A 12,183-nucleotide genomic window follows, 5' to 3' on the forward strand; every position below is an offset into this window, starting at 1 on the left:
ATTTATATAATTGACATGAAACATATCTTTCATTAACACATGTTGTGACACTTTTGAAACAATGCGATAATTTTTTTATTACATTATTATATTAATGACTAATAATATACAACTGTTGTTTTAAAGGAGATTCTATTTCAGACCTTGAAATTTTGAGAAATGTATAGATGGCTAGGATTTCAAAGTGCTTTTCCATGTGACGTTTCATTTTAAAATATAATTGTATAAAAAAGTAATAAGAACGTAGTATACTGTTAATCTTGTTTCTTCCTGTTCATTTAATAAGTGTTTTATATTAAAATAATTTTTGATGTATGTACGCAATTTTATTTCAGATTTTAAATGGGTTGAAGGAGATATCTGTGAGGTAGCTTTACAAGTGTTTAACCCGTTACCTTTTGAGCTTAAAGTAACGAATATGGTAAGATTTTCTTAGTTTATGTAAATAACCAATATATGTTTTCTGTAAAGAAACAAAATGGTGAAGATATCTGTATAATTTTAATTTAACTGTGATCATAAATTATTTTTACTAGAAATTTAACATTAAAGATGATTGCAGTTGAAGTTAATTACAATTTTAAATTGTTTGCAATTTGACAGTTTAATCATTGGCTGACAAGGAGAGGGCACGGGTTATTGAGTTTCCGAGATAGGGTTTTGTAGAATATTCATTCATTATAATCTTAAAGTGCAATAGTCAGCCAGTTCCGAGAAAAAGACCCTTAAACTTTGAGCATAGATTATATATTAGTAATCTGCAGCGACTGCTGAGCATCTTCATTAACATTTGATAGCTTCTCTTTCAGAAACCAGGGTTCGATCCTTAAGGTTTGTTTTGTTTTTTTTCTTTTCATTTGTTTTTACAAATATTTCAAATTAACAATTTACAAATAGTTTTAACTAATTCGTTTTTCATTTTTCATGCAAAAATAAACGCTTATTCTCCTCCTTCTTGAATTATTATTTAATTTTTAAACAACAAATAGATTTAGTTGCGTTTTTTGATTGTTCAAAATTATTTAAATTGAATTATCAATTTATCGATAGTTTCAATTAATATGTTATTCATTTTTGTATGTAGAAATTAATGTTTTTCTCTTAATAATCGAATAATAATTTAATTAAAATAAAAAAATATATAAAAATATTTAAATTAACAACTTGCATATAGTTTTAATTTATATGTTACTCTTTTTTAATCAAAAATAAATGTTCCTTCACCTAATATTCGAATTATAATTTAATTTTTAAACAGAAAAAAAATTACAAATGCAACTTATATGATGATAAAAATTATAATGATTGACATCATAAAAAATTTTTACTCAATATTTCTAGAAATTTATTCTACATTTCATTAATTTTCAATGACATAAAAGAACCAGAATGGTAATTATTGTAGAATCTTTTTAAACCAAACGCATTTTAATATCTTGAGCAATTGGCAGTTGATGATTGATCACAAGAGCAACATTAAATAGATCTATTTGAAATGAAATTTCATTTGCATTCAAAAATATCTGCCTTTCATCAGAATGTTTGGCAGTGTAGCAATATGTTTTAAAATTTTTGGATCATCTGTTAATGCATTCAGTAACCTAATACCTTTGTATTTCTGTTCAATTTTAATATGGATATTTGCTGACGTATTTAATAAATTATCAGTTGGTCTCTCTAATATCCAGTATAAATACGATTTCACTGTTAGAACAAACACTTTAACTTCATTAAAATAAAAAAAAAAATATAACTTTTGCTATTTCAAAAACGTAATGATTATTTATCATCTTTAAAGTTTTATTTATAAGTATTTTACCTTAAAAATTATAATTATGATGCAAGCCTCCATGCGAAGAATCATATTTTAACATAAAAAACTGGTAACTTAATAAATTGAAAATTATCGATATATTAAATTGAAATGGCTTACATCAAAATTAGTAATATATTAAAATGTGTAATATATTAAATTGAAATATCTGTAAGTTGTTAATGTAATTTTTTTTAAAAAAATTGTACTTTTCAAGAATTAGAAAAATGAACATTTAGTTTTTCATAGAAAGGGGACGACATATTAATTAATGTTATTTATAAGTTGTAAATTTCAAAAGAAAGAAAGAGCAATCCTAGAAACGAACCCTTGTCTCGTGAATGAGAAACTAACACTCGACCGAATGCGCTGTCAAACTGCTCGGCAGCAGCTGAAAATTTCTGGTAAATAAGTTAAGCTCAAAGTTTGAGGGTCATTTTCTCGGAATTGGCTGCTATTTCGTTATAAAATTTTAGACTGAATATCCTTTAAGGTATACTACCATCATACAAAATCCCATCCCGAACTAAATTTTCCATCCCTTGCCCCCTTGTGAAACTAATATAAAGTAGGGCAACATTATTTTAGAGAAAGCTGAAGTTCCATGAACATCTGCTCTGAAGTCAGATTACAGACTTATACAAACCCAAAATACATTATATGCTCTCAATTTTAAATTTGTTTATAGATTATTTTTTTATATATATTCATAAGTTTTTATGCATATTAATATATTATTTTATCTTGATAATTGCAGAGCATATTAGCTGATGACATTCCCTTTGAAAGCTTTCCTGCATGCCTTTCTTTGCCAGCTGAATCTGGACCATATCCAGTAACATTGCATGGTTCACCTGTAGGCTCAGGCAAACTGCAGATTTTAGGTATGTTATAAATTTGCTTATTTTTAATTCAATATATTCATTAAATCCCATCATTTCAGAAATTGCAAAATATTTATACCTTTCAGCAAAATGTATTAATCTTTAAAAAAATTTTTTTCATTTTATTTAGTATTTATTTATTTATATCAATATATTTTGTATAATTCGCAGTTGCAGTTTTTTCAATGTGTGATAATTCTTAATTTTTTTTCTCTGTAAACATCTTTTTGATGCATAGAATTTTAATGAATTATTGGTATTATTCTGAAGTAAGAATAAACTTCTTACTTAAGTTTGTAGGGTTGAGGTAACTGTAAACTGAACTTGAGATTTCGCGAGCCTGCTACATGCCTGCTAATAATAATATCATATAATTTTTTTATGAACCTTTAAATATAATTTACGCTTATATGTATCTCAGTGTCCTACTGAAGTATGTATAAACTTAAATGGATTTCATATTTTAAGAACCTGAAACACAAGTTAGTGACAAGGATGCGTTTTTCGCGATAATATCCGCACTTCCGTATTCGGATCTTTGAATAAACCTGCTTTGATTTCCCGTTTAGGTAGAGGTATGTCTGATGGCTGCCCTAGGTAAACAGTTTTATTTTCCCTTTTCATTCAAGGAATATTATTGCTGAACAAAAGAAGAACTGTTGCGGAGGAATCAAGAATTGATTCGTTCAAATAATTTGACAGAAAAAAATTAAATATTATTTTTTTGAAAGATTTCAAATGCGTTTAGATGTTCAAAAAATACCAATATATGATAGAGCTAAATTTTTTTATTCTTTTCTGAGTGCTTAACCGTATCATTTGCTGAAAGATTTGTTCTTGACATTCCTTCTGACTAGAATGTCCTTAAAAAATTTTGACCACTAAATTGTTAATCGTGCATATGCCATAAATTTTTAAATCAAAAGCAGAATGAGAGGGAAGGTCTGAATACATACACTATTGAACAGTTGCTAAGGATGGATCACAAATTAAAAAGTGATCTATCTTTAACTTAAATGAGAGATGGGGGAAGAATAACATTAAACGAGTTTGGAAGTCCATCTGAATAAAATATTATTACCACAATTTCTGACATTATAGGCATGCCATATTTCTGAACAGCTTGACAAGAAGGCAAACACCATTCGTTTGTTATTTCATATTCTGGTTAATGGGGTGTCGCTTTCCGAAGAAGAATTCGGGTTTTCAGCTTCCTTGAGGGGGAAAAATTGTCGTTGTAGACAAGATCATCTAAAAAATGATTGTCGATATATGCAAGTTCAAAATTGGAAGTTAAATAGGAGTAAATAGGAATGTCGTTGGATCCAGATGGAAATATCGTTATAGACAATACTGCTTAAATACAGGTTTCATTGTATTATATTTTACTGCCTTACCCAATATTATTTCCTTTAACGTTTTTAAAAGTTATTGCTACCTACAAGAACCGAAAATCAATTTTTAAATTGCTAACATTTGAAGAATAGCAATTCGTAGTTAGTTATACTTATTGTAAACTTGCTTTTATTATAAAAGTAATTGGTTTTGTTTTAAACTTGAAAGGAATATTTACTATAGAAAAGGCCAGTTCCTTTTTACTGTACTTGACATCGTTTTTTAATCAAAATTGCTTGGTTTAGTCAAAATTGCATGCTGGTCATACATTTCAGGTATCTGTAATTCTGTTTTGATAAGAAAAAATAATTTAACTCAAATGTGTGGCCCGAACAAAACAATCGCATCATTCAACATATTCACACATTAGAGTCATGCATTGGAAATTTTTGGCTACTTGATGTCATTTGGTTAGTAGATGTGCGACGGATATTAATATTTTTGGTACTGCACTCTGTATTTGAAGTCTTTAATTTTGTTATCTGCCTAAAAGATAATGCTTTGTTTGTAAAGTTTTATTTTCTATTGTAATGCTAATTATTCAATACTACTAAAGGCTTAATGGAGGCGAAATGATCTATTGACAATTGTCAGTTTACAAAGATGATTCTACTTTTCAAAAACATTCGTTCTTAATATGTGTAAGTGGCATTAGTATTCAAAGCAACCTTAAATGAAAATAACTTGGAACTATTTCAATTGTAGATGTGAATGCTAAAAGTCTTTCATAATCTATAAAATTGCAAAGCTATTGCTGTATATAACATTGAAAAAAAAATAAGACAAAACATTTTTGAGTATTTTTCCTTTGCAAAATCAGCTAAAACTTATTTACTGGAGATGTGGAAATTCTGTTTATACTTTGCCCATACTTTCTTAGCTGAGATGAAATTAGATTATAAGTGGCCTTGGAACATTCAATAAAGCACTGAAACTCTGTATATCTGTTGCATTTGGTCTACTGAAAACTTGCATGTATTTATGTTGAAGCCTTCGGACTTATTGAGCGTTGCTTTATGTAGGTTTTCTCCCTCTCTTTGTTGTTTGCTGTATTTTTTCAAAGAATTGACCGCAACTGGATTAATGGTATATTTTCTTAATATTATCATTTATTGATTATTCCTGCTTCATTGTGTGATTCTTCAACTTCGGTAACTAGACTTAACTCGCAATCTGAAGCAGCAAGGGGGGAATCGCGGAAGGATGTGCGCATTCCCGTAATTTACTTTATTGTTAAATGTAAACATCTCCTTTTACCCCTATTTTGTCGAGTTAAATCCATTTTAAAGCATGCGCAAAAGCGTGGAGGGCTTTAGAATTCATTGGCAAATAGGTTCCTCACTAGTTAGATTTAACTTTGTTTTTGCAAGATGGAACGCTCCTTCATATGGAAAGATTGAACAACAGAATCTACATCATCATTTCGATAAAGTCCCATTAATTAATAGAGAAATTCCAGCATGCTCGGCTTGTTCCCTAATCACGATGCAATTTTTAATTGTTGTTTGTAAAGCTAATATATACCATGGAAATGATAATAAAATATTCAAGTATTCTTCATACAAAACAGATAGAGCAACTAACTGGTTTAAAGGTTAACTCGCGATAGAATATTAATAAATATTTTATTGAGTTGTCTTTTTAAGCTAGGAATTATAATTCTAAATGCTTTACCAGTGTTCTCTTTGATGGCCATTGTCATAACTAACGTTTTTTTTTTTTTTTTTTTTTTAAAGATTGCATTTGTCTTGTTTGTAAGATTCAAACATGTCATATGTCTTAAGGATTTCATAGTCAAAATAGCTTTTCATTAATTGGTCTTCAAGCACATCTTCACTTTTAGTCACTAAGTACATTTCGAAAATTTTTTTGTGATTTGGGACGTAGGGAATCGTTTGCAATTTTAATAGTTTATTTTACTTAAGATGATATGCAGGATTTCATAAATTTTTCAGACATTCTTGATATTTAATCGATGCAAAGTTTTACCTATGAGGCGAAATAGTGAAATAAAAGAATAATTGTTAACAAAGGCATTTTTTTTAAAGTTCAAATTCTTTTTTTGTCATTAAAAGACGTACAACTCAAATTTTTTCCTGTATTTTAATTGGGTTGTAGTCATTAAAAATACACTTAGAGATTGATTTATAACAATGTTTTTGTCCATTTGATTTCTTTGAATTTATGTATAGAATAATATTAAATGCATTCTGTGAAAACATATATTTAATTTGATGAACAGTAATGTTGCAAAATCTGAACTCTGCAGATTTATTCATAAAATGTTCTGATATATTTTAAAACCTTTTAGGTTATACTACTCATGTTATGGGGGTCAAAAGCATTTGTCTCTTAAAAGATATTCCTGCCATTAGAAAGCCATATTTCGCAATAGATGTTATTCCTCGATTACCCATTATAGAACTGTCTACTTCACTTCCCAGATCTTCCATGTTTTCATCACTTGAAGATACAAGTTATGTTGTTATTAGTGCTTCTTCAACTATGATGACTGGTCAGAGGTATTATTTTTAAATGTATTTCATTTAATGAGTTAAGTTTGAGTATTTAGTCCACTGTTGATTATATGTGTGCATTGAGAGATTATTTTAAATATTTTGCTGCAAATTATTCTTCGATCCTCATTATCATCGTGTATCTTCAAATGTGGACCAATTAACTGACTTAAACCAATTAATTAGATGCTGTCCTTATCTGATCCCATTACCTTCTTGATATTAATTCAATTTTCTTGGATTTTTGAAAATTTATTAGATTAGTTGGTTTTAAATGGAAAGGCATATTTAGCTGTATTAATAAATAGATAATCTAAAACTGCACTTCAAGCATCGGCACAAATTAAAACCCCATGCTAGTTTGTAAATTCAATAATATTAATGAAAAACTTTTATTCACTTTGCTAGAAGCTAGTTTCTCTATTATTTAATTGGATGATAGATTTTGTTTTGGGATATTATTATGATATTCATTTAGTTCATGGAACACTCACTCGAAATGTTTGTGGATTTCGTATTATTTATTGAATTATAATATCTGTGAATGGCTTAATTTTAACTTATTTATTGAAAAATATGTATGAAAATACGATCAGTAGATATCACGAAATTAAGATGCTTTTATCTTAACCGTTGAGGATGCTATATTTAAAAAATTCTCACAAAGATTCCCTGTCAATAAAATATTTTACTTATGAAAAAATTTTCCTCTCTTCAAGGGCTTGAGAGAAACATGTCCCACCTTCTTTCAAATGACTTGAGTATTCTCCGAAATCCTTGAGTTACTCGTGCCGTCGTTTATCACCTTTCGTTTACACTGGGAGCATGAAACTTTATTTTTTTGGTGCAGTTTCTTTAAACGCTTGGAAAGTGAATGTTACTGTGATAGTAATGGAAAGATTTTTCCACAGTTCTCAAATCTGATACTCTTCTATAGTATTTAGATGGATATCATTTTCTCTGAATCTACAGAAAAGATGGCCACCCGCATTTCATCAATAAAATCTTACCATCCTTCAGGATATTTTTTGTCAGTGCATGTGTTTGTGATAACTAAGATCTGACGAAGAAACCAGATTCAAAAGCCTGTTAATGGGCACTAAGTTCCGTGGAAAATACCAGTTAAAAAAAAGCCTCTCTATTGTAAATTATCTACAAAGAAATGCATTTCGGACTCTACCTTGAATGCATTTAGTAATTGCATACACTCTACGCAGTTGAGTATGTCATGAGAAAGATAGGATAAAGTTTCAAAAGCAGCTGGAAATAGGTAGGGTATTCCTGAAAGGAATATTCCGATTTCAGGAAAATGAAGTAAATTTTTTTCTGAAGGAAAAGAATGAAAAACAACTAACAATTTAGTTTTACATATACTGAGTTTTTACTTTAAAAAAAAAAAAAAAAAAAAAACCTTTTTTTTTTTTGTGATTCCGTTAAAAAATTCTGTTTTGTGACATTTTTATTACAATTATATTTGCAATTTTAAAGAATTAATTTTTGAGAAAAACTACAACTTATCCGCAAATTTATGAGAGGCCCCTTTTGACCAATACATATTTTAAGGGCAGTGGAATAAATTTATCCCATCTCTTTCAGTTTGAGTAGTTATTACAGGAATTACATTTTGATGACTGAATTATTTTGAATATATTCTTTGAATTTTTTTTAGAGCAAATAATTATTTAAAAGACCACTTTCTTTTACTACAAATTAAAAGAATTTCATGGTCTGAAAATTCATGAATTTAAAATTATTTTGAAGGCATTCCGGTTCATTCTAAATGTTACTAAATTTTTTTAGGATATAAAAACCATTCAAATTTTTTAAAATTATTTTTGTCATAAAAAAACAACAATAAGCTTATTTTTTCTTTTAAATCTTTAAAAAAAAGTAAGACATGGATTTCCCACCACCCTGCAAAGATTTAAGACAAGCAATTAATACGAATCATAAATGCCCGATGCTGCGTTTAACAATCTTAAAATTAAACCTGTTTTATACCATATCAAAAATAATTCGACATAATTTTTTCCAAAAACTGCCATAGATTCGTAACAAACTTCTGCAGAGTCTCCATTATTATGATCCTAGTCTTTCAAACTCCCAAAAACGGTTTTCTGCTATTTTGAAGCATTCATTCAATCATTTCTCGTTGGTTCAGAAAATATATACCGTTTCTTAATTCATTTGGAAATTTGAGTGATGTTTTAAAAAATTTTCTAAATTATTTCCAGCTTATCCGAAACGTGCTGTATTACGTTCATCTCTAGTTCATCAACCCCCTCCCCCTAAAAATATGTTCTTTTTGTCATCGTGATGCAGATCTTTTTCTTTCATTCATTTAAAGCCTTTGTGTGTCTGCATGTGTGGAAATTCTCATGAGGAAGACTTTCAATTTCCAACTAAATATTTCTTTACGAGAAACCGAAAAAAAAAAAAAAATTCATTATCTTCACAAATAAAATTAAATCTACATTAACCTAAAAGCTATTAATCTAATTAAATCTAATTAATCTAAAGCTATTAATACGTTTTTCGAAGGGCCGACGTACAGTTAAAAAAAGTTGTTTTAATATACTTACTACCTAATATTGAAAATAAATTTTTAATGAATTAAACATTTATCATAAGTAAGATAGTACATTCCTTTATTAAATTTTAATTTTACATTTGTTATATTATACCATTACACGCCGATAGACGTGTAGTAAAGGGATCTTTAATCTTCTTTCAATGTGCTGATTATCTGTGAGTATTAATTGTAGCATTACAAACCCAATATGAATTTTGTTTTTTTCCGAATGTTTTACTAAGAAAATAAGTTCAAAGTTCTTATCCTTAAATAAGTTCCAAAAGTTCTTATTAAAGATGAAATTCTTTCATCTTTAAAAGTACTCGGAAATTCTGCATCATCGCTAAAATCAGCACCAAGTGATTTATCGTCTGTTAATTCATTAACTGTGAATAATTCTTCCCAAGTTATATCAGTATTATAATTTATCTGCTCCTCGAAAATGATTTTTTCTGTCAGAAGATCCAAATTTATTTGAACACCGGAAACGATGTATAGCTATGTGTCATTTAAACGAAGTACGTTATTGTCATTACGATAATTACGAATGAATTGTAATTGTTTTGAAACGATATATAAACGAGAAACTTATAAACGGTGCTTTACTGTATATAAAGGCGATAAATTCTGTATCTGCAGCTTTCAAATAAATTCTTTTAACCCTTCTTAGTTTCACTTCTTAGTTAATTCACTTATGTTTCTACAAAATTACTTTAACAAGCTAGTCATGCGAAACTTCCAATGTCTTTTCCTAGTGTCTCTCAAAATCTAATAACCGTAATTTTTAAGTCTTGTGATAAACTTTCCTTACTTGTTAAAATCATAATACTGTTGAACAGCAAGATTCTCCTGATTTTATCTGTGTTGGAAGCATAAGACTTGTGAACATGATTTTCATGGTCTCTTTCTACGCTTGACACTTCTCCATAATCCAAGCGCTTTGCGCGTAATATTTGAATAAGACCATGGTTTGAATTTAATCAGAATCATTTTCTGAAGATCTTAAATGAAATGTCCATTACTCAAAAGAATATATGATAAATTTAAATAAAAGCTTATTGTTTTTTTAATGGTTGCAATTACTTTAAAGATCTCTATTCCAACGTATGTATTTTACGCACATATCACACAAAGTAGAGAGCCAGATTTTTTTTCCAAGAGAAGATTTCACCACATAGTAAAAGAATATGAGAATAAGAATATACTTCCTTCCAGAAATTTTGCGTTTTATTCTAAACTAGGTAATTAAATATTAAGACGTTTAGAATTTCAAAAGACAGTATAGTATGAATTCAAAAGTTGGCCTCATTGTTCCAAATTGTGAGGTAATTCTTAGTGTAACTTCAAGCAAGAGGACTGTTTTAATCTTGCAAATTGAATTCAGTCATAGACATTGTGTACTTTCTTTCCAAGCTATTTATTTTTGTAAAATTTAACTTTTTATTATTCTATCTTCCTTCACTATATTATAAATAACATTCAGGTTTAAAAAATTGTTTTGTGAAAGATCTCAATCATAATTTTGTGAATTATTTTATATTTTTTTGACAGTCAGGAATGTACTATAACCATTTCAAATCCTGGAGTTGAATCAGTAGAATGGATTGACATAAGTTTGCATTCCAAATTAAAAAAAGGTAATTTTTTTGCAGGCATTCTTATTTTAATATTTGTGTTAGAATCGGGGGACAAATTATTATTATTATTATTATTGCAGACTTGGAAACATCTTTTTTTACTTGGAGTAAAGAAAATCTTGATACCCAGTTACCAATAACAGCTGGTTCTGCTGCCAGTTTTACTTTGTACATAAATAGTATTGATGATTTCATTAGTGATATTCCTGTTAAAAAAGAAGGTAACTCAGCATTTTAATTATGCTTACTTGCATTGATTTTATTGACTAGGATTGATTTGTATTCTTGTTAATCACCGATACTCAAATATATCTTTTTAAATGCAGAAAATGAGACAAGTCGATCTGGATTGTCATCAGGTAACAATACTCCAGTCAGAAGAATAACTCAATCAAAAGGTTCACCGACGCCTTTTAAATCAAAGGTAGATTTTCTTATAAAATTTTAAATGCGGACATGATACAAATTTCCGTGTAAATGCGGATTTTATAATTTTCGAAATCGAGTTTTATCATTCTTGAGATCGTCTAATTTTTTTTCATGTAATAATTCTGCAATATTTTAAAAACTTTAAGCACTTTTTGTATAAATTTATTCATTTTGTTGTTCAGTTAATCATACTTATTTTACTTTTTACGTTTATGCTTGATAGTATACATTATTAAAATAAAAATCCGAACAAAATAAATTTTTTTCAGATTTTGTTTTTATCCAAGCCCTTTTATACCTGTAAATATATACGTTCATACCTGTATACACACAGGTTATTTTTTATACGTACAGATATAGGAAATGCTTTATTTTTTCAAGCTTTAAATTTAAAAAAGACAACTCTTAGTTGTAAATGGTCGATATTTTAAAGTTTAGTCTGCCACTTTTGTTAGTTTCCAGTAAATTAATTCATGAAATTTTCATTCAGTCAAATTAATTGTTTCATTGAAATATGACCTAAAAAATTTTATTGATTAAAAAAAGGACTGGATATTTGTATCTGCTGTTAAATATATCTGAAAAAGATTCTTATCTTTTTATTCTTTCTATTAGGATAATATGTGTTTTTCTTGCACTTCTTATTTAAAAAATTTCCAAAGATTGATTGATGCATAAATTTTTAAATCTTATTGTGGGGGGAAATATAAAAAATGTGTTTTTTAATATTATAATATTTGATTAGCTGCTTCAGGACTATCCTGATTATTTCTTTAGTTTTAATTTTTCATGAAACAGAAATGTAAGCATTGCTGTCAATTTAGAATTTGTTTCAAGATGAAAGGCTGCTTTATAATATGTAAATTTGTGTTTATGTATATGATATTAGAAATCACCTTGTACATCATTATTTATAATTTTTAATTATAGGGCATTT

The 12,183-nt window shown here is 28.1% G+C and overlaps 1 protein-coding gene across 1 annotated transcript in view; it reads left to right on the top strand.

Moving 5' to 3' along the window:
* LOC129960367 (trafficking protein particle complex subunit 9-like) overlaps positions 1–12,183 on the top strand; it is a 63,847-nt gene that overhangs the window by 36,786 nt on the left and 14,878 nt on the right. Inside the window, exons 14-19 of the mRNA XM_056073774.1 lie at positions 336–421; positions 2,571–2,697; positions 6,404–6,614; positions 10,732–10,817; positions 10,898–11,038; positions 11,144–11,241. Coding sequence (XP_055929749.1) covers positions 336–421; positions 2,571–2,697; positions 6,404–6,614; positions 10,732–10,817; positions 10,898–11,038; positions 11,144–11,241 — 749 coding nt within the window. The remainder of the gene's footprint in view (positions 1–335; positions 422–2,570; positions 2,698–6,403; positions 6,615–10,731; positions 10,818–10,897; positions 11,039–11,143; positions 11,242–12,183) is intronic.

This window comes from Argiope bruennichi, chromosome X2 (genome assembly GCF_947563725.1).
Source record: "Argiope bruennichi chromosome X2, qqArgBrue1.1, whole genome shotgun sequence".
NCBI lineage: Eukaryota > Metazoa > Arthropoda > Arachnida > Araneae > Araneidae > Argiope > Argiope bruennichi.